Source organism: Pithys albifrons, chromosome Z, assembly GCF_047495875.1.
Source record: "Pithys albifrons albifrons isolate INPA30051 chromosome Z, PitAlb_v1, whole genome shotgun sequence".
NCBI classification, from domain to species: Eukaryota; Metazoa; Chordata; class Aves; order Passeriformes; family Thamnophilidae; genus Pithys; species Pithys albifrons.
This window is the reverse complement of record NC_092497.1, coordinates 46,199,560-46,222,161: the sequence shown is the minus strand read 5'-3', so window position 1 is coordinate 46,222,161 and position 22,602 is coordinate 46,199,560. Positions and strand designations below refer to the sequence as shown.

General features: G+C 43.6%; 1 protein-coding gene across 1 annotated transcript in view; it reads left to right on the top strand.

Moving 5' to 3' along the window:
• The window catches only part of CORO2A (coronin 2A), a 44,299-nt gene extending 22,820 nt beyond the window's left edge, over nt 1-21,479 (top strand). The window contains exons 3-12 of the mRNA XM_071580094.1: nt 4,187-4,303; nt 8,571-8,720; nt 9,223-9,402; nt 10,082-10,198; nt 12,369-12,473; nt 12,811-12,907; nt 14,862-14,974; nt 16,070-16,160; nt 16,445-16,716; nt 18,468-21,479. Coding sequence (XP_071436195.1) covers nt 4,187-4,303; nt 8,571-8,720; nt 9,223-9,402; nt 10,082-10,198; nt 12,369-12,473; nt 12,811-12,907; nt 14,862-14,974; nt 16,070-16,160; nt 16,445-16,716; nt 18,468-18,599 — 1,374 coding nt within the window. The 3' untranslated portion in view covers nt 18,600-21,479. The remainder of the gene's footprint in view (nt 1-4,186; nt 4,304-8,570; nt 8,721-9,222; nt 9,403-10,081; nt 10,199-12,368; nt 12,474-12,810; nt 12,908-14,861; nt 14,975-16,069; nt 16,161-16,444; nt 16,717-18,467) is intronic.
• Nucleotides 21,480-22,602: the final 1,123 nt, after the last annotated feature.

Here is a 22,602-nt window from a genome sequence, read left to right as displayed (position 1 = left end):
AGGTACTTCCACTGCTTGCTGTTAGTTCTTCTGTCTTCTCACCTCTTCTCAGCTTGTCCAGTCTTTAGTAGCAATTCTTTCTTGCACCTGCTCAGATACTCCACCCAGTTCTGAAATATTGCATGCAGAAATCAAAAGCAGAGTAGAACTAAAAGATACAGAAAAGGGTAATTAAAGTATGTCAATGAAAATGTGAAAGTGCTTTCATGTGATGAAAGACTTTGTAGGTTAGGCCTCAATTAGTCTGGGAAAAAAGGCAAATGAATGAGATATATAAAACTGTGAAGAGGTTGGGAAAGAAGTTTAAAAAGTAATTCTTCTTGATTTCCTTGGTGAAGGAGATCCTGGAGACCAGGAAGCAAACCATTAGCAGCAGATGTGAGTGCTGCTGCAGTTCAGATGTGGAGCTCACTGTTCCAGATGTTGATGAGCCTAGAAAAATTAAAGTGTTTAAAACAGAGTTATGGAAAGGAGTCTGTCCCTTGGGAGTTGACCTTTGGTAGTGGATCAGGGAAATTTTGTGCTTCGCGCAGCCATTCTCTGAATACTTGTCCCTGAACCATGCTGGGGCAGGGGAAGCAGCCTCAGCCACCCACAGAAAGTGGTTCCCTGAGTTGAGACCTGTGATACTAGTTCCTGTTTTTGGATTATACAGTTCCAAACTGGTGCCACCTGGTGCAAAGCAACTGCTTTTAACTTGTGCTGCTAGTGGAGGTATTTTGTGAATGCCACCTCCCGTGGAGGTGACCCATGGCAGACAACATCCTGGGCATTTGGCTTCTACCCTCAGCTGCCGGGGCACCAAAGGCAGCCTGTTCTGGGGGCACATGTCTGGGACAGTATTGACTGTGACTGCAGTTACTTTTGACTGGCTTCAGAGGAAGCAGGCATATCCCAAGTGTGCCACAGGATGGAGGAAAATCCCTAGAGCCAGGACATCACACTTTTAGTCAAAGTGGGAGATGGTAGCCAGGACAGGGAGGGCTGCACTTTCTGTGCAGGTTGAACAACCTGTTCAAGGACCTGCTCTTGTCCCTCCAATGCTTTTTTTAGTTTGTTGTGCATGTGCTGCTACTGGAGGGACTGCCTGCCTCAGAATGTGCTTGAAGGAAGGCTCAGCTTTGCTCTGTTTAACTGTACCTCCATATTGGTTTGTTGTGCTGCTCTCCCGCAGAGTCATGGACACTGAGCTCTCTCATCTCTCCTTGAATAAATGCCACTTCTTGCCTTCTGCGCCATTCTTCTTTTCTGAGAGCCTGGCGGTAAGATAGGGTTGGGAACAGTGGAGATCATGTAGAGAATGAGTTCTTTACCATAGATACACTCCTTTCAGCAGGCCTTTGTGTTCCATTTGAAAAGAAATTAAGTGAATATTTGCCATCACTTTGAAAATGGTCTATGGCAGGATGTGTCAGTGAGGCCCTGGTGAATATGTGCCACTGAAGTCAGCTGGGTGGAAAGGTAGCACATCTCCCCAGGGAGGGAAGCAGCTGTCGCCACAGGGTGCCTGGTGCCTGGACAGAGTGAATGACTGTAAATCTTGCAAGTCCGAGGAGACACGAGCTCAGTCACTGTAGCTGGGATATGAGCTGCTTTCCCGCAGTGTGGCCTGGGTATAGATTGGTGTCTGACACAGATGAGCTGGGGAAGTGCTCTTGCAGGATCTTGACGCAGATATTGAATCAGAGGGGAATTTTGTGGCCTTTCTTTGAAAGACGAAGGCCTGCCGTTTTTCCTTCTCTGATGACCAGATTTGGCTGAGACTGCATCTGTCTCTTCCTTTGCAGCATAAAGCAAAGTGAGAACCAAGTCCTAAGAGACAAGGAGATATTTGTGTTCAGGTCTTTGCAATCTCCAGTTCTTCAGTGTTTCAGCATCAGGTGTGAAAGGGAGGACATCTGTGAGTGTGTAGGCATACTAGACACAAACTCCACTACCTTCTCTCTGGGCATTAGGAATGTAAATTGAAATCTGTCATGACCCCTGAGGCCTGACCTAACTGAGGACATAAGTGAGTGCTGTGCTGTGATGTGACAAGAAGGTATGTTAGTGCCCTTTAGGAGACACCTGAGAAGTGGGGCTGACGCATCCATGATCATTTTCCATGTACAAATCTGCTGGGAGGATTTTGACAGATGTTCCACTACAAGTGACTTTTGTGTAGGAACTTCAAGTGTGACTACTTTTCAGAAATGCTGGAATTTCAGAAAGTGAGTAGTTGAAAAATTACTTGTTTTCAAGCTCTGCAAGTAACTATGGAAGTCAGATACCTCTGCATGGAACGGCAACACATCTAGTTACTGAGATAGTTGTCAGACTGTAGAATAAAATTTCCCCCATCAATGAAGAGCTTCACTTCTACATCCAGATGTGCATTTGAGACCAAAAGCTCTACCTGTCATATACGTCTGGGGGTTTCATGGTTTGTGTGTCCTGCTTCAGGGACTGCATTGGAGTGGGTGGGACTGATGACTGGGAAGACAAGGGCTCCCTTTCCAGGGCTAGTTGAGCCTGCTGAGGAAGGAGGAGTAATAGAGAGTTGCAGCGTGGGTCAGGCAGAGAGGGCTTAGGGCAGCCTGGGAGTGTCCCAGTTGGACTTGGGAGCAGACAAGCACACAGCTATGGGTGGGGACAGAGCTCTCTTAGGTATCAAGGGATCCCTGTGGGTCTCGTTGTACAGCTCTTTTAGTTGTCAGCTTGAAACCAAGCTCTGAAGCCTACAAAAGTGCACTGTGGGTGGGGGAACACTGCTTATTAAAGGTCTTCTAGCTCTCTTCTGCATTCCCAAATAATTTTGCATTGTCGCTGTTATAAAAGAGAATTATTTTAGACTGTAGTCTAAAAAAGCAGAGTCTTTTACATTTCAAAGCCTTCTGGATGTTCAGTTTAAAGCAGGTAAGTCCCAGTTTATGCAACAAATTTTCCAGTGAAGCCAGAATATTTACACATAATTTCCTTTTCGGCATTCAAAATTGCAACCCCCCCCCTCCACATTTTCAAAGCTGTGAAGCCAGAATAGTTGCATATCATATCCTCTTCTGCATTCAAAATCACAAAACCCCTCAGATTTTCAAAGCTGGGAAAATTATGTCTCATCCACAGTCTGGTTAGGGCCAGCAGTGATTCCCCTCTGCTGTGTACTCCTAAGGCCCACATCTGGAGAGATGTAGGGAGTACATCTTTTTTTGAGGGGAGTGCACATTTGCAGTCAGTTTAGTTTATTATTCTTCCAGGTGGAAAGCAGTAAGCAGGTAAGCATCAGCAGCTTGCCATCATGTGTCTCTTCTTAGATGACTGACCTTTGCTCTTGAACAGATGCCTGGGATGCAGGGTGGGTCATGGAGCTTCCCATACTTCCGCACCTGACACTGGGAAACAAGTGCTGCTCCAATGTTAATAAAATCCCCAACACCCTTCCTAACATATAAATATTCAGTCTTGACTTTCTAGCAGAGACAGTTCCTGCGGCATGGGTTTATCCAATGCAACATGGCCCCCATGTGGCAAAAGTCCCTCAATACTCCTTAGGGCATTTCATGCAGGATTTTTACTAGTGCAGATGCCATCTGAATGTGTTACTTTTTTTGACAGTCCACAATGCTGATTTAGTCTGGTGAATGGTTGGATTTGAACACCATCAGAGAGAAATAGATAGCTTGCTGAAAGAAAAACTCCAGTTGTAATTTGTGTCACAAATATCTTTTTGCTTAAAAAATAAAACAAATGTTATCTCATGTGGCTAAAAAATCAAAGCTAAACTATTTTTTTCCTGCTCAGAAGAAATGTCTTCTGAAGGAGATCCTGCTGTTGTTTGTCTCCCCCTGCAAGATCTTTAGAAAAATGTTGAAGGTTTAACTCATTCATAAATGTTTCTTCTCCAAGTTTTATTTTGGTGTCTGAACCTAATACTGTCTTCTAACATGCATGTATGCATGCACAGAAATTTCTTGACAGCAGCATATATTTAGCAAGGCCTGAGCACTCTTTCCTTTCTTTATGGTGGTATCCTTAAGCCTCTATTAGCAGGGACAAAAAAAAACATTCTCAGCAGACAGAGAGCACCCACAGCATTTGGAATATAACAAGCAGAAAGAAGTTTTGTGCTAGAGCTACCTTGGATTTTCCTTGAAAATGTCTTGTAATTCCATGGGCTAACCTTAGGTTTGATTATATTTTTGTTTTCCAGACAGGCAAGCTTGACCCACATTATCCCAAAGTATGTGGGCACAAAGGAAATGTTCTGGACATCAAGTGGAACCCATTCAATGACTTTGTAATAGCTTCATGTTCAGAAGATAGCACAGTAAGTTTACCACCTTGTACTCTGTGTTACTACCTGGCTAATGTACTTTTGGGCAATAAAATTAAAAACAAACTAAGAGGCCCATGTCTGAGACGTGAAAGCATATATACACTTATTTAAAAAATCAGGTAAGAGTAAGATTCCTTTCTTTCTCTTGAGTTCAGACCTGTGTGATCCCTTCCAGATGATATATCAAATCAGTGTAATGAGAAAGATCTTTTGGGTGGGCTTGTGCCCTTTTTTTGTGTTTTTACATGAGAAAATCTGAATATGAATTTAAAATGAAATGACTATTCACATTTAATTGCAAAAAAACTCTGTCTTTAGGATAAAAACTTCAACAGAACTCAGTCTGGAACAATTATGTAAGATAATTCCCTGCAGAGCAAATTTGGGTTTGTTCCTGTGCTCAGTTATTCTGCTGGATCTTTTACAGTGTAACTGAGGAATCTGTGTCATAAACTTCTGCCGTAACTGCTTTTACTGAAGTAGTATGTTTAAGATGCACTCATATATAGGAGTTGAAAGATTCAATTCATGTCTATAAGGACAGGTCACTCCATATGTATCCACTGAAGTGTTGCTTTCAAGAGGTCTTGTCAAAAGCGTGATGTTGACATCTGTGATAATGAGGATGTCTGCCTAACTACCATGCTTTTTTCCAAGAGATCCCATATGTGTTTTCTCCCACTGGGTGTATTCACACTCTGTCACACAGCATCAGGGAGATTTCTCATGTTATTTCCTCAATCTGTGTCTTGGTTCACATCCTCTGCCATTTTAGTCCTGTCAAAAAGTCACACTTGAATCTAGGCTTTATGTATTGTCTTTTCTGTTTAGTGACTTGCCTTTGCTTTTTTGGATGCTCCTGTGTCTTTTGAAGCCTTCTTTCAGTTTCTGGACTGACAGTAAAGATTTTATTTTTTCTTATAACCTATATGCCAGGTTTTCATGCTGTCTTAGACTGTATGGCATGGCATGACTTACTTGTGGCAGGAAGGTGCCACATTGGTCTCTCTTTTGATCCTCATATAGGGAATAAACACAAGCTTCAAAACTTTGTGCTGCAGTTACAGAATCACAGAATCACAGAACCATTTGTATTGAAATGGAGGTTGGGTTGTCTCTAACCCCACCTCCTGCACAGGTCCGTGGAGCCGAGTCTTGAGTCTCCAAGGATGGAGATTTCACCGCCTCTCTAGGCAACTTGTTTGTGATTTTCACTGCTCCCATGGGGATTTTTTTGCCTTATATGCAGTGTAGTTAGTGACTTCTGTATCCTGACCTCAATCTTGCACTTCAAGACAGAGCCTGGCTCTATTTTCTCAATAGTCTTGTAAATATTGAAGGCTTTTACCAGTTTGCCCTGAAGCTGTCTCTTCCCTGTGTTAAGCAAGGCCGTCTCCCTCAACTTGTCTCTTCTCTCTCCCTCAGCTTCTCACAGAGCAAATGCTGCAGACCCTTGAGCATCCTGATGGCCTCCACTGAACTCACAGGATCTTTCTTGCACTAAGAGGTGCAAAACTGGATACGTTATCCCAGCTCTTCTTTATTAATTGCCAACTAAAGGGGAAAATCACTTCCCTTGATCTTGTGGCTATATTGCTGTTGTTCCAGACCACAATGTTGCTAGCTTTCATCCCTGACAGGACATGCTGCTGAGTCATGCTTATTCTATTGCCCACCAGGTCCCAGGGTCTGTGCAGAAGGACTGCTCTGTGACAGCTTTCCTTCCCAGTTTCCTACTGAAACTTGACACTGCATCATTCTTCAGATTGAAGAATGAAAACATGGAGCTTGTTACTGGTCTCAGCACCAAAAGTTGTTCTAAGAAACCTGTCTGTTTGTGACTGTACTCTCTTTTAGTACTACTCTCCCATCAGCATCCTGGCACCAGGAAATTGTATCTTAGGGGTCCCCTGCACAGTAACAGAGTGTAGAGACACCTCTTCCCTTCCTGCTCAGTAGCAAGGACAGCAAAGTGGTTTTTTTAGTGTGACTGTTTTTCCTGATACCTGTCTTACCTACCATCACTTAGTCTAAGCACTGCTCAAAGAAGGGCAGTTGAATCGTGTTGTTTGAGCTTCGTTCAGATGAATTAGGAAGATCTCTAAGGCTATAGATCCTGTAACTTCACTAGGCCCTTCTTATAGCTGTTGAGTACCCTTCTGGGGAAAACAGGATGGCTCTGATCTTCAGGGATTGCCATATTGCCATTATGACATTAGAGCCAAAGCCTTCCTTGCAACCTCCTGTTAAAGGCCTGTTGTTTTCTTCCTTCTCTAAACATTAGTATAAGGTACTACTGTTCTGACTTGTGTGCAAGGGTGCATCGAATTGCTTACTGGGCTGGATCTCCCTGAAAGGTTTGAGGAAGGCCTCAAGCTTCTGTGAAGATGATGGAAATTTCCCATCACCCACATTGCTCAGAGGTTTCTTGACCATTAACCAGCCTTTCCGGAGCTTGCCTTGGTGATACTGCAGCTATCTTTTGTGGTGCGTAGCTGTAGCATGTAGAGCGGTCCTTTCGAGCATGGAATAGTTTCCATGAACACTGAGTGCCCTTTTCAGTCCACATTGGTGCTTCTGGCAGGCTTAGGACTGAGGCCAGTGTAAATGACCAGGGGCTGAGAGGTTGAGCTTATCCCCTTCCCCCTTCTGCTCCCTTTGGCAAATCATCAGGCATGTATGAATTCAGCTTGCTGAAGATCTTTGCTCCTCTGGTTAGAGGGGCAACTCTGTGCCTTTTACTTTACTTTTTTAGGTTTTCCTCAAGATGTAGCAGGATAGACAGGTTGTAGATTGTTTGTGCTTGGTCTGCAGGCCTTGGTCTGGGACCTGCTTCTCTATACTAAAGAACTTGCAATTTCTGTCATTTGGTGCATCCTGAGATTCCAGCCAGGGGCTTTTCTCTGCTTTTATCACAAACCATTTCAAAGCATGAGGAGTGAATGGTTCATTCCAGGCAGTTCTTCTCAGCATGAACACAACCTATTTTTTCCTTTCCTACTCTCTCAACCCTGTTACTTTAGTGATAGCTGTTGAAACTGTAAAGTGTGATGTTTTCTCTAGTCACTGTAGAAGTTCATGCGGAGACTACTGGACTCTACAATCCTTAGGTTTTTGATGGACTTGGTTCCTCAGTGGAACAAGCACTGTTGAGGAGGGTGCTTACGATGTTTCCCAGCAGGTCCCAGAATTTCTGCCTCTCCTTGTTTTGCTTATAATGGAGTAATCCTCATCAACCAAACAGTGGAAGGCTTGGGCATCTGTGGCTGGTTTCCATGAACTGTGCTTCAAAGAGCATTTCCTTTTGTTTCAGGCTCAGACCCTGAAAAATTGTGACAAGCATAGTAATTTTTATTGAGCCAAAGGATTATTCATCTGCTAACATACTAAATATTGGTGTTTCTAGGGTTAGTGTGAGAAAGACTAATTTTAACCTGCATAGGTTCAGCTCCTGTTGCACATTTCCTCTATTGTCTTCTTCCACCACAGAAGAACAGACCATTTTTGTCTTTTTGTAGCATCCTTCTAGAAAAACTCAGAGCTGAAGGTAGATGTGTTGTGAGACAACACACTCCCGGTGTTGAGTGACATCAGTGAGGTGTTTCCCCATCTGTCTGCTCAGGCCTTCTGCCTTGTGGCCACTTTTGTGGTCTGTGTGCTTTGACAAATGGCTGTGTCCTTTGCAAAGTGTTCAGCACCAGCATAGTTTTCTATGGGCCAAATGTGACTATAGCTGTCATCTGACCAGAGAAGTTCTTGATTCTTTTACCAGGTAGTGTTGAACGGATCCTCAGGATCAGGATGAAGACGGACCAGGAGGGCAAGAGGGGATTGAGCTTGGATGAATCACTGCTATAATATCATAGAATCATAGCATTATAATATCTTTTGGGACTCAGATTTACTTGCTCCTGCTTAAAGTTTTTTAGGAGGCAAGGTCTGTGACATCTGTAGTTTACTTCCCCTTAGGAATAACTTTTCTTAATTGTGCTGATAGCTTGATAAAGTCTAAGGGTTGGATTGCCAAATTTAAAAAAAGCCTGGTAGGAATTGTGGCTAAAGACAGAACATAGAGAGGAGTCTTCAGGTCCACAGAAAAGTAAAGATACAAATTCAAAGGACTGGCATTCAATAAAGCCATGGGCATTCCTATTCACTACAAAGGGAATAATAATATCAAGGTAGTAATAGTTATTAGTAAGTTCCAAATTAGCTCCTTATTCAGGAATCTCACTAAGACACATACTGTGCTATTCAGGTTAAAATCTGGGACATCCCCAACCAGTTGCTAAAAAGAAATATTACCAGTCCGAAGAAAGAACTTCTTGGGCATACGCGAAGAGTTGGCCTCATTGAATGGCATCCTACAGCTGATAGCATCCTCTTCAGCTCTGGGCATGACTACAAGGTGGGTCTGTGCTTTGTGAAGCTCTCCTGCTGTGACACCCTGTTTGGCAGGCTGTTTTGTAATTTATTTCAATTTCAAGCTGCAAGATAATACTAAAGAGTTCAGAAGCTTTTTTTTCAAGGGAAAACTCCATGGTGACTGCAAAGGCAAATGGATATTGCTACCAGTTCAAAAGGACTCGCTAATTTTCCAATCTTCTGATAAAATTCAGTCTACTCCGCCTTTCTCATTTACTGAATTAGATACAGTATGCAATGCAGTTTTGTTTGGATTTATTGTTCTGCTAGTGCAAATATCTGCACTGGTGTTGGCTATTTTGGACATTCTAAGCCAACACTGATATATTGCTGTAAGTACCAGAAATTATTTGAAGTGCTGGGGAGCAATCTCTTAATGATGGTAAGACCTCTACATGTAGACAAGAGAAGGAAGTGAATAGAGTGCAAAATGCTCTAGTGAGTCAGGCAGCAAAAGGTTGATGATTTTGGTTCTTTTGCTCCAGATAATGATCTGGAACCTGGATGTCAAGGAGTCTGTCATCTCAAAGCCAGTGAGGATTCTTGATGCTCACACAGATGTGGTCCTCTCCATGTCATTCAACACAGATGGCAGTCTTCTTGCCACAGCCTGCAGGGACAGAAAGATACGTGTGATAGACCCTCGTACAGAAACCGTCCTACAAGTAGGTTGAATTCAGAGGTTTGTGATCCTGCTGATCTCACCTTTTGGAATGTTTCCTCTCCTGACTACATTCATTGCCATAAAAGATGACGCATCTTGTGCCCTGTGTTGCCCAAGGCACTATATGGTACCAGTGCCTTCTACTTTCCATGGAACACTTTCTGTCATTGTTGAAAGCAGGGGTTTTGCATCTGCTACCATGTTTCTTGCTCCCTGAAACCCTTCTTGAAGTGCACTGCTTTCATAGTTGTCTCTGGGAGCTGTTGGTGGACACCTTGGGAGGGCTTGTAGAGATCAAGGGGACAGATGGATGCAAGTGTACATTTGTCCCAATGCCAGGGCTGTTCTTGTTGCCTAAACTTTGTATCTGTTGGTAGGGTGAAGCTGCATTTTGTAGCTAGTTGCACAGATTTTTGTACACAGAACATCCTGCCTCAACTAATAGGGTCTGCCCTCTTGAAAATATGTGAATCAGTAGTGAGGAATGTTGATTGGGCTTTTGGAAATGGTCCTTAAGAGTTTAGGTCACCTTTCTTAGGTCCCTTTGAAGTCCCAGTCACCATAGTTCAACCTGCCTGAGGAGATATTGCAGATGTGAATGAATGAGAGTTCTCATGTAACATGAAATGTGGCTATGCAACAGGTGCTGTCTTACTCATGCAGTGTCCTTTCTCTTATAGGAAGTCAAGTATGAGTCTCACAAAGTCAATAAAGTCTTGTTCCTTGGAAACATGAAAAAGCTGTTCTCTACTGGAACATCTCAGTGGAATAATAGGCAAATTGCATTATGGGATCAAGTGAGTCGGACCAACAATCCTAACCATTCCTGCTTCAGTTTTCTCTCTTTGCTATCACTTAACTTTTCCATCTGCCAAATACACAAGAATTGAACTATGACAGCAATTCAGAAGTGATCTGTCAAATTCCTAAAGGGTGATAAGTCTTAACTGCTGTGAGAGTTGACTGAGTTTCTGCAGAAACTTTCATCTTAAAAATACTCCAGAACAAAGAGTACACTATGCCTATGTCCTTGTTTTGGCTGGGATAGAGTTATTTTTTTCTTCATAGTTGATACAATGCTGTGTTTTGGATTTAGTATTGAAAGTGCACTGACATTTTGGGTGTTGCTATGTAGTGCTTACCCCAAGTCAAAGATTTTCAGTGCCTCGTGCTGTGGCAGTGTGTAGGCGCATGGAAAGACAGAAGGAAGGATAGCTAGGACAGCTGCTCTGAACTGGTCAAAGGGATATTCTATACCATAAAATGTCATGCTCAACTGGGGGCAGTTGGCCAGAAGCCATGAATTGCTACTTAGGAATTGGTTGGACACTGGTCAGCGAGGTGACTGGTTGTGTTGTGCATCACTTATTTGTCTTGGGTTTTATTCCTCTCTCCCCTGTTTCTTTTCATTTTAATTACTGTTATTTTTTTATATTTTGCTTTTTTTTTTTATTATTGAACTGTTAACTCAACCATGGATTTAGCTTTTTCTGATTTTCCTCCCCATCCCACAAAGGGAAGTGAGCAAGCAAGTGCGTGGCACTGAGTTGTGACTGGGGTTAAGCTACAACAGCCCCCTACACGATAAAATCATTCAGGGGACCTCTGGGTGGTTGACGTAACTGACTTAAAGTGGCTCTTACTGGCAAAGTGGTCCTGGTACTGGAAAGAGAAGTGAAGTCTAGACACAACCTACTCAGATGAAGCCCTCAATGGAGAAAAATATGTGGGGTGTTTTTGATTTCTGATGATTCCGGACATTGGAGTCTTGAGATAGCACTTAAATGGTCACTTCCAAGACATGATCTCCTATGCCGATGCCTGCTAGTCTAATATACCCCCTTGTATGCAGTGACATACTTTTACTTTGTCAGCATCTCACATTGTCTCTCTATATCAATTACTTTGCAGCATAATCTTTTGCCTCTTTTTAATGCTGTCTCTCTTTGTACCAGACAAAGCTGGTAGACCAAGCCTACAATTTGCCATTTGGCTGTGTTTGTACAGGGGTTCTTTGCCATATGTGAGAGACAAGGCACTGTGCTGCTGTCTGAAGGCTTTCAACAATGCTGAGCAGTGCTGTGACACATCATGAGTCTCACATTGGGGTTTCACTGACGTCAGAGCTGCTGGAGGAGCTGGACACACTTAGTTTAAGAATACAGTGGGAAGATCTATGAGTCTAGATATGTGCAGCCTCCTTAGGAACAGGCATTGGCCCAGGACCCACCCATCAGGCATCTTTCTGAGGTCCACATCCAGCCATGTCATCATTGCATCTAAACAGAAGCTCTGATTTTCTGGAGCCTGCAGCTGGGCAGTTCTGCAGGACAAAATATATATTAACCTTATACTAAATACACACTTATGTGTGAATTGGCACACAGTAGCCATGGGACATCATAGTCAGCACCTTTTGTCATTTTGAAGTTGCTCCCTTCAGCAGTGCAGGGATAGCTTTGTACAAGACATGCCTTATGTGTAGAGTGGTGTGCTATGTCCTACATGGCTCACCTGCCAAAGGTGCAGTGTGCAGACTGCTTAGCTTAGCTGATGTAGACTGCTTTTATAGTGGGTGGGACACAATTGTGGGGTTTTGCCTTGACTAGTGGTTTTGAGAGAACATAAGTAAATACAGCGTGTGATGCAGATGTTCCCTGATCAGGCCCCTTCATCTCCCTGAGTCTGGTAGCCCACATAGAGGCAGGCAGTGTTTCTTATTTTATCTACCCTGAAATATCATCAGGTGCCTGATATGTTCTAGTGGTAGGAGCTGAAGGTCTGGGACAGGAGCACCCATTTCCCACCCACAGAGCTTTGAAAAAGTCTGTTCATGGCCCTCTGCTTGGGCTTCTTTACAAAGCTACACTCACGTGCTGCTGCCAAGTGGGGTTCAGGTGAGGTGTCCCTGACTGGAGGTGACTGACAGGTGATTGCAACTGACTCTTTTTCCTGTTTCCTGCCCAGAATGACCTTTCTGCCCCTTTACGGGAGGAGAATCTGGATGACTCGTCAGGACTCCTGTTTCCCATATATGACTCTGACACACACATGCTTTATGTAGTAGGAAAGGTAAGTGCTGTCCATGTCAGCATATGCTGGCCTGTTTGATTTTGCTCTCAGCCTGTGTTGCATGAGACTGAAGTCAAAGGTTCTCCTGAAGTATGTTAACCTAAGGATACGTGCAGGTGGGATGGGGCCAGCATCAAGCCGTGTTTACCATGTTTATGGATATACCACGTTTCTTGTGGAAAAACACACTGCAGAGTCCTAATCTTCTCATATAGACATTTGAGGGTAAACATTTGTCTCACTGTTGATCTTGCATGGCTGCTGGGGTCAGGCATTAGTCTTAGACCCTGCTGCTGAACAGCACAATCTGGCTAATGTTGATTTTCTTTGCCTTTAGGGTGATGGAAATATACGGTACTATGAGGTAAGCCCTGAGAAACCATACCTGAACTACCTGATGGAATATCGTTCTCATTTACCACAGAAGGGAGTTGGTGAGTGGCAGCATGCCTAATGTTACAAGAAGATTGTGGCTTTTTTATTTTAGAGGCTGTGAGAGACTAGACTTATCCAAAATATTTAGAAAATAGGTCAGATTCCTCCACTCAGGTTTGCAGGGCTGTCAGCTTGGCCCAGCTTTTGTGTATGGGACAGGTGGTATCACAGGGTCAGAGCTTGAAGCGGTCCCTTCTGACCAGCACGGCATGGGCTGGGCAGCTTAACCAGTTAGTGTTGCAGACCCTCTCACATACCTGGCCAAGATGGAAGGGAGGATAGTCTGGATTTAAAGGTGGAGAATGCTCCTTTCCATTTGTGAATTGCTCCAAGATTTTGACATTAAAATCAGTTTACATTATTCCTCTGTGATTTCTTTGGTAACAGGGTCTTCACATATTAATGCCTTCACTCTTTATTGCTTGCCTTCCTTCTTCTTTACTGACATTTCCTATTTAGAAATAGACCTACTGTGATTAGATCACCTCTCCTCCATTGTGGACCCTTTCTTATTAACCTGTCTGCATACTAACCAGTGTTTAACTAATTCAAGCTAAATAGTTTGCTTTCTCAGACCCTATTTTTAGCCCTTTCTTGAGCCTTCTCTGGTCTACCCTTTAAATCGTATTCTTCCATAGACTGGCATGTTTCTGGGATCATTTACCACCTATCCACACTACCTGTGGACACTCCTGTTCTTACAGGACATTGGTACAGACCCTTGGCAGCACTGTATTTTGTGCCTGCAGGTCTCCTTAAAAAATAAGTTAAAAAAAGATAGGAATAAATGATTTTAAACTTAACTGGAAGTATGTCTTCATTATTTAGCTTTTATAATCCTTCCAGTGTACAACATTGTGACTTTTTTGTTGTCATAGTCTCTTCAAAAATCATTCCATGAGAGGCAAGTGTACAAGTGTTTTTAAAAGGTCTGAATGAATCAAGTCTGCTTCCCTAACCTGCTTTGTTCTCCTGATCAAACATACTGCTAAGGTTATTGCACAAAATTTCTTTCTCAATACTACCAAAACAAAATACTATATAGGGGAGTGGAGTTTAGATTCGCGTATAGATGATTGCATGATGTAAGGAGCTTTAGTCCTTCACACAGAATCTACTGTTTAATGAAGTCACAGAATCACAGAATATTGTTGTAAGGGACTCGCAAGGATCACTGAGTCCGGCTTATAAGTGAATGGCCCATATGGGTATCAAACCCACAACCTTGGCATTATTAGTACTATGCTCTAACCAACTGATCTAATCTCAAGCTGGATATTAGTAGAAAACTAAGCTTCTGTAGGACACCATGAAGCAAGGTCTACAAGCATATGGAAGGTCTTTTGTTAAGGGAATTGATGTGTTAATGGAATTGAGAATATGGGCTTTGGACTGTACAAGCTTATGGGATAGAAATCCACTGAGGTTACCAGGTACTTAGAGATCTTCTGTAGTTTAGCCAGTCTCTAAAACATGAATGGTGCCATCTGGTAGAATAGATGTTCATATAGTTCTTATATATACTTCGTTTTGTTTTGGGATGGTTCTAGGGGAAGACACTCTGCTGGAAGGGATTTCAGCTTGATCCATATGGCTATTCTGGTGTTGTTTAGGTGTCCTGAAATCCCTTCCTGGTGATCCTGATACTCAAATCCTATGGCATCACCTGCCACTTCTCAGTTCTGGTCAGTCTATTTGGAGCTCATTAGAATTAGTAAGGAACAGGAGGCTTAACATGAAATCCACACACCCTATATGGTCCAACAGGAAAAAAAATTATTGATTCTTGTCATTTGGGCCACCAAGCCAGTTTTGGATGGAGATTTCAGACAGTGCTGATGTGGAGCTGGCACTATGACTCTGTTCATTGTTTGGTGACCCTTTTCCCATGACAGATGACATTAACTTTCCTAGGGAGATTTATACCCCTTTTACTTTATGCTCTTCCACCAGGAGTGATGCCAAAGAGAGGCCTTGATGTGTCAGTTTGTGAGATTTTCCGTTTCTACAAACTGATTCCAACCAAAAGCCTGATTGAGCCCGTCTCCATGATTGTGCCTCGACGGGTAAGTCACCCACAGGTCATGTTTGTTTCTGGGGCAAATATCAGCAAAAAAATGAGAGCAGTGCCTCCTTTCTGTGACTCTTTAGGGGTGTGAGAGTAGACAGTACAAGAGATTTTCTCTCTCCTGGCATAAGGAACATAGCTGGCCAGTTTCTGGGGCAGTTCTGCCAATGAACCCTGACTGGGTAACTCATGAGTTAGGTCTCTGTTTAATGTCTGACTTTCTCCGATATGCTGCCAGATCTACTAGCTGGCTGTAAGCTTCCTCAGTGGCATCTGTTTGACAAAAGGACAAAAGAGGGAGAGGGGTCGGAGTTTATGTTGGGTGACATGAATATCTTATTGTGGAAGGAAGAATTGCCCTGGGCAAATGGGAGGAATTCCCAGGTCTCTACCTAGTGGGTAGAGTTGTGTTACAGATGGTTGTTCTGCAGCATGTGAGGCACGACCTACTGCACTGAGAGAGATGCAGAAGTCTCAGACATGATGTCATTAGAGAATGAAACAGACCATGAATCTGTAGGTAGCCGAGGTAGCTTCCATGTGACTGTGTGAGCAAAGGTACATGGGAAATGTCAGCACTATGCCTTCTACTTCCAGAAAGTAGAATTTGAGAAAAATGTATGAGTTCCTTGAATTCAGAGGCATCAGAGCTAATGCTCCTTTCAACTACCATTCAGGCATGTTCCTCCAACATTATCTACTTAGCCAATTTCTGTCAGTTGATAATCAGCTGATGATTTGTGACATTTCAATCCTTTGTGCCCTCTTATTCATCCTCAGGAACAATGATTTCATGGGAGTTGGCTTAGCCTTTGTCAACATTCTCCAGTCTCTAGTCTGGACATGCAAAGACCTTACTGTCAGGAATTAAATTAGGCCTTCAGATGCAATTCTTCCCAGTTGGGATGAGGAGGAGAGAGATTCAGGGCACGTTTATGCCCATGTGGTGAGATTTTATGTCTGTGTTGGTGAGTGCTCATGACACTCCCTGTGCTAAGGTGGAATAAATATGTTTCTCCACCACAATCCAGTGTGGCCCCCCTAACCCAAAACCTCAGTGACATAGTTACTCTGAACTTTTGTTTGCTTGCAGTCGGAATCATACCAGGAAGACATCTACCCCTTGACTGCAGCAGCCCAGCCAGCGCTGACAGCACAGCAGTGGCTGAATGGACTTAACAAAGGTCAGCACATCAAGAGCTCCCCAGCCCTTCAGCTCCCCAGGGCTTGGGTAAGCTGCCACCAGCTCTTCTGGCCTGTTAACTGCCAGAGAAACAGGAAAGGAGGAAAAGAAGAAACATAACAAATGTGGCTGTAAGCTAAAATCACTCAGTGACTGTGAACTCTGGAAGCCAGTCCAGTCAAGTGCCTCCTTGTTTATCCTTACAAGATGTTTGAATGAATTGCTTACAACTGATTTCTGAGTGTGGTTTGTGAGTGCTAACTTGTCACCTGCCTCCCTCCTTAGGGCCTCTCCTGGTATCCTTGAGACCAGGCTCTGGTGCTGCGAATTCCGTACTGCAGTTTCTTGAGCCAGAACCACTCATGCAAACTACTGACCTGAGCCAGCAGCAGGGCTGGGGAGGAATGATGCCACTGGAGGATGAGCAGAAGCCAAGAGAGATCGAAGATGTCAGAAAACAGCTGAAAGCGGAGGAGAAATCACCAAAAACTGAGCAAGTGTGCCTCTGCAATGGCTTTGACATATCTGAGTGTCCACCACCAAAAACTGACAATGAGGTGTGAATATCTGGGGTGAAGGGTTGGTGTTGTGGGGGAAGCCCAAAGACAGCTGGCAAAATGATGCCATTCACAAAGTGGCATTTTGGAGAGGGTTTATTTAGCAGACCTGGGTCAGTGTAAGCTCTTTGTTCTTTGTCAGGGCAGAAGGTCTGCATGCCCTGGGTGCCACACAGGCAGCAGAAATGGGACCCAGCAGCACACCACCTGAGGGAACCTGGGAGGGAGCAGTCAGCATTTCTGCGTCTTCACAGAATCACAGATTATACTGATTTGGAGGGGACCCACAAGGATCATCGAGTCCAGCTCTTAGCCACACACAGGACTATCCTCAAGAGTCACACCATGTGTCTGAGAGTATTGTCCAAATGCATCTTGAACTCTGTCAGGCTTGGTGCTGTGACTACTTCCCTGGGAAGCCTGTTTCAGTACCTGACCACCCTCTGTGTGAATAACCTTTTTCCAATATCTAACCTAAATCTCCCCTGACACAACTTCAGGCCATTTCCTTGGGTCCTGTCACTGGTCACCACAGTGAAGAGATCAGCTCTTCCTCTTCACCTCACAAGGAAGTTATAGGCTTCAATGAGGTCTCCCCTCAGTTTCCTTTTCTCCAGGCTGAACAGACCAAGTGTCCTCAACCATTTTTAGGCATTCTTGTGGCACAAACCTGCCTGATGGCTGGCTGGGCACAGGGAAGTCTGTGATCTCTGGGTTCTGGAGAAGAGAAAGGCCTTTATGCAGTATAACCCTTCTATGAGAGTTCCACTTAGTGAGCCTGGTGAGGCAGCAAGGATCACTGTGGCAGGTATGGGTGTACTCTTGGCATATCCAGGTAGTCTTAGCTGCCTGTGTTGTAGACCCTGAACTGGTTAAGTGTCTAGTTCTGCCCCTGCCTCAGCAGCTCACTGCTGGGGAGCAGCATGACAGTGCAATGCCATTGAGGCTGGGAAGGGCTCCAGGAAAGGCTCCAGAAAATGTCCTGTCAGCTCCATGATCTATCTTCAGCCATGGCCAGCTACCTTCCTGTATAGTAACCAAAGCTGGCACAGTGGTAAATCTCTGTGGGGATTTGCCAGCCTCCCATTGTTGGCAGTTCAGGAACATTTTCAAGTACATGCAGCATATTTGCTTTTAGGAACCCTGGAAGGATTTTCATCTCATAGCTATAATCAGGTCCCCTTTTCATCTCTGCAAGATTTTAGTATCTGCAGCTTGATAGGGCAGGAATTTCCACATCTGAATTTGCCTGTGCTATGGAAAAGGATACTTTTCTACATGTTTCTGAGCTAGCACCCTGAAGTTACAGAAGCAGACCTTGCAGAGCTGTGTGCTCTGCTGCATACATAGTGAAAGGCCATGCTAATCCCGACTAGAGAGCACAGAGCATCAGGAAAAAAAAGAGGTAAAAGAACTTGCCCAAGGTCAGAAAAGAGAAGGAGATGTAGCAGACCCAGGAATTTAGACTCCAGATACTTTCTGTAGGCTCTCTTTGAGTGATCAGTGGTAGGAAGGCTATTTTTTGCATTGAATTAAGGAGATGTAGCACTATTAAATTGTACTGAGAAACACCTGCAGCTCTAACCCAATTGAGTGCACAACAGGAGCACTTCGATGTTCAGTCTGTTGATTGAAGGCGTCATCTTTAGATGCTGTTTATCTCAGATGTGTTGTGACAGGACTGATGGCATTGTCAGGCTAACCCTGTGTTTTCTTAGTGTAAGGGAAGTAAAATATGTCTCTTCTTACAGCTTTTGCAGATGTTTTACCGGCAACAGGAGGAAATCCGTAGACTACGTGAGCTAGTAAACCAGAGTGATGTCCAAATTAAACAGCTGAAGCTGAAGCTCAGAAACCTCTGCATGGACACAGGCAATTACTGAGAGTGTTGGCCTGCAGCCAACACTCTCTGCACCCCTGGCAATTCGAGGAGATTCCAGTTCCTGCTGATAACTTCTCCTAGGTTTTTTACTGGGGGAAAAATGGATGCTTCAGGCAGCATGGACTTCCCTGGCTTGTGGAGGTCACATTTCCCTAATCATCGCCAGACAGTTCTTGATGGATTTACTGCTCTTCTTGAGGCTCCTCTTGCTTGCTCACTCCCTGATGTCAGAAGATCATGTGTTGATGCTAATGAGAGACTTTGGAAAATCTTGCTCTTTGGGTCCTGGAGAAGCTATGTGTTAAGCTCTAGGAGCAATCTGGTTTGCTGCCACTCCACAGGAGGATGGGATACTGAAGCTGCCACCTTCTCCTGCACAGTGATGCAGCAGTGTGGCTCCTGTTACTGCTGTCCTCTTGCCCTGGAAGTCCACTTTGCAGCCAATCTTCAGAGGCATGTCTAGCTCCAAAGTGATCATCATGCACCCCTCTCACCTCATAGCTTGGCCCTGCACCAGGTGGCTAGGCAAAGCTGTGGCTGCCCTGACCTGGTGCTGGGGATAGTCCTGCTCTGAGTGGGGGCTGCACTGGGGTGCCAGGGGTCAGCAGTTCTGTGATGGGTAAGGGAGAGTTGGTATTGGAGGTTCTAGTTTTAAGGGGCAGTGCTGTGGGCTAGTTCTCTCCAGAGAAGCTCTAGAGGTCTTTGTGTCCTGTAAGTCAGTGGCCTTCTTTCCTTCCTTTTGCTAAAGACCAGCTGCAGTCAACTGGGAGTGTTCAGGCAAATGAGGACATTTAAAGCTGCACAGGGTTGATAGTGGGGGAATTTGCCAAGAGGGTTTGAAAGAATGACTGAAAGGATGACGGGGGTTTTGACCACCAAAGATGCAGACCTTTCAGCAGTGGTGCTAGAAGTGTTGTGTCACCTTGTCTGGTCATGCACAGCCCTCCATAGCTGCTGGAGTATTGCTTGTCCTTGTGCCTGCAGCTGCTGTCTCCTTAGCTCCCAGGTGCCAGCACCTTGTCCCATCCTTGTCACCATCTGCAGCTGCAGGCCCCTTCTTACCAGCTGTGTAGTGGAGCCCCCTGTATCCAGGCTGCTTTGGATTCCCAAGCCCTGCAGCCACACTGACCTGTGCCCTTCAGCACCAGCTCTCTAGCTTGCTGCCAGACCTTACAGGGGTGTCTTAAACCCAAGCAGAGCAATCAACCACTGTTTATCCTGTAACTGTGCACCTCTGTTGTGGCACATAGAACTGAATATTATGCCTTCCAAGTTCCTTGATGCCTACTGATTTTCCAGAATCTAAAAAAAAAACCCTAAATGTTTTAAAAATCTCAATTTTCAGAAATCCCCACAAACAGGTTTTCTTACCAAGCAGACTAAAGGCTATGCACTGCCTGTGCTCATGTGAGACGCCCCTCTGGTTATCCCTGAAAGGAATAGCCAACAGGCACTCATGGCACTAAATGCTCTTATATAAGAATCACATGAAGACTTTGTCTTCCATTTTGCTCTGCTGCAAACTCTTCACCCAGTTTTCAAAAATATTTTACACATTTCTAAATAGCAACAGCAGATGTGGGTGCTAAAAAATTACAAATATTGTTGCTTCTTCAGCATTAGGAAGACGGGGTAGTTGTTCATGTTCTTCAGGAAGAGTCCTTTAGCATCAGTCACTTATTTAACAGTAGTCTTTTTATAAAAAATAATATGCTAAAAAAGCAGCAGACTGAGGATCATGAGAAACGGCTTCTCTTCCACAGAAGTACACACAGAGCTGCCGCGTTCAGCCCGAGCTAAATGGAATGTCCCCAAAATCAAAAGAGAGAGTGTGCCCCCCACCCAAACAATCAATAAGGAATCCGTAGGAGTTAACTACTTCTTTGGTTAACGAATGGCATGGACAGTTAGTGGCGGGAAGGGAATTTACATTACAACAAACTACAACAGTTAATAACAAAGTTGCTGAAACAATCTTCAGCTCATTTCACATTCTCTAGAAGGGACTTTCCTGTGTCCAGGGAACACTCTGCAGTATACAGTTACATGTAAAAGCAGCTCACCACAGAAACAGAGCTTTAATCTAAACATGTGGAACTTACACCAAAAATGGTCAGGCTCTCTCACCAAAGAAAAGAGCTATGTTAATAAAGCAAGAAGCTTACAGTTTTTCAGCTATATATAACAGTCTTGACAGCTTCCAATTCCAAAGCCATTTTCATAGAGGGTAGTTCCAGGTGTATGACACTGATTTTCAAGCAGTCATTATCTGAAAAGAAAGCACTTAACACAGCCTTGATAGTCCAGGGGATACAACACAACTTTTCACTGTATGTGGTTTATTTGCTGCAATTTTTGCTTATATTTTCATACAGAATAAATTATTTAAATTATTTCTATGTTAAATAAATTTTATAGGGGATTTTTAAATCCTCTTGAGAACTGTTTCTTTGTTATTCTATGACTGACTAGCTTAGAGAATGGTTGGCTGCTATGATTCTTATCTTAAGGTTATGTTGATTTCAGCATTTCTGGAAAAGTAATTGCTTTCATTTAGGCTTTACTGAAAACATTTGATAAGGTGAGACTATTTAATCAAACCTCCTTTTTTAGACAGTATGCCTGTGAAAACATGGACTGTGAAATGTATTTCAATTTGGAGCTTAAATGCAGCCGTAAATCTTTCACAAGTTAACAAAAGTGGAGGAAATGGAGTTATGCATTAATGATCTGTGCCTAAATCGTCTTAAGTGATTGTTCTAACAGTTTCTAAAACTCCTAACAGCTTTGAAAAAAACTGTAAAACATGGGGATAAAAACCAGATTTGTGCAATGAAAAGCAAATATAACTGAATAATAAATTTATTTAGAGTTTTTGATACATGCAAGGTTGTTGTTTAATTATTGTATTGTTGAAATTACTGAAACTTAGGCTGAATCAAGGTCAGAAGGCTGTATCACCTACTGTGTCTTTTGTTGATATCAGGCAATAATGTAAGTGGCCTTACATTAGTAGGCAGGTTGTATACGGTCTTATGCACATGGGGCTATCTTTTTTATATCTTTCCTGTCTGCCCTGGATGCTATAAATGGGTGGCCATTTCAAACTGTTCTGTGCTAAATTGCTATGTATGTTGTCTTGAGTAAACTCAGCCCTTCTGAACATGCATTCTCCATGACGAGATGCCTCCGGCTGACTTGCAGTCCAGATGCTTCTATTGTACAATATACTCTGACTGGGCTCTTTTAGATACTCCATATGAGGAGGGTTTAATGTGTTAATACCAAATTTATATATTTGAAGACATACACTGTTTGCCATGATTCAACAGAGTGAAGCAGCATTGACAATACAAACACAATATAGCAGCTGTAACCTCCAGCTGGATCACAAGACAAACAAATTCCCATTACTGATGTCTATATGCTCACTGTCATAATGCTGAATGTTTGCAATCACCAGGAAGAAATATGTGGGTTGTAGCCAGCTCAAGTCTATATCTCTCTTCAAAGTTACTTTTTTTGTTGTTTTGGTTTTGTTCTGATTCCCACAAGCACAGTAGCCATGGTGAGAATCTGAACAACTGTCCCCTATGGCCATGTTGTCTGAGCTGTCTTCCTCTGTGGTGGTGTGTTGATCAGTCACAGCACTGGGCGCGGAAATGTTCATGATTCAATTCAAGATGTAACTGTTTAATGTTTTTTGTAACATAAGTTAGACCAGTTTTAGGTCAAAAGAATGACGAAAGTTGTTGGAGAAAGACTCTGCTGAGAACTTCATACACTAGGCATGTAATCAGGGCACTGTGACCTCCTGGCCTCCTTGTCTTGTAATAGACCTTGTGCTGGGGATGGTTGCTGGGCAGAGACTGCATCCCTCCTCAGGAGCTGACACAGCCTCACTGCTCTGAGTGAAGCCTAGAAAAAGGCAGCAGTGGGCAGGTCAATATGGGGTGCAGGTCACTGTGGGAGGCAGAGGAAGAGCCTTGAGCACCTTTGCTGTC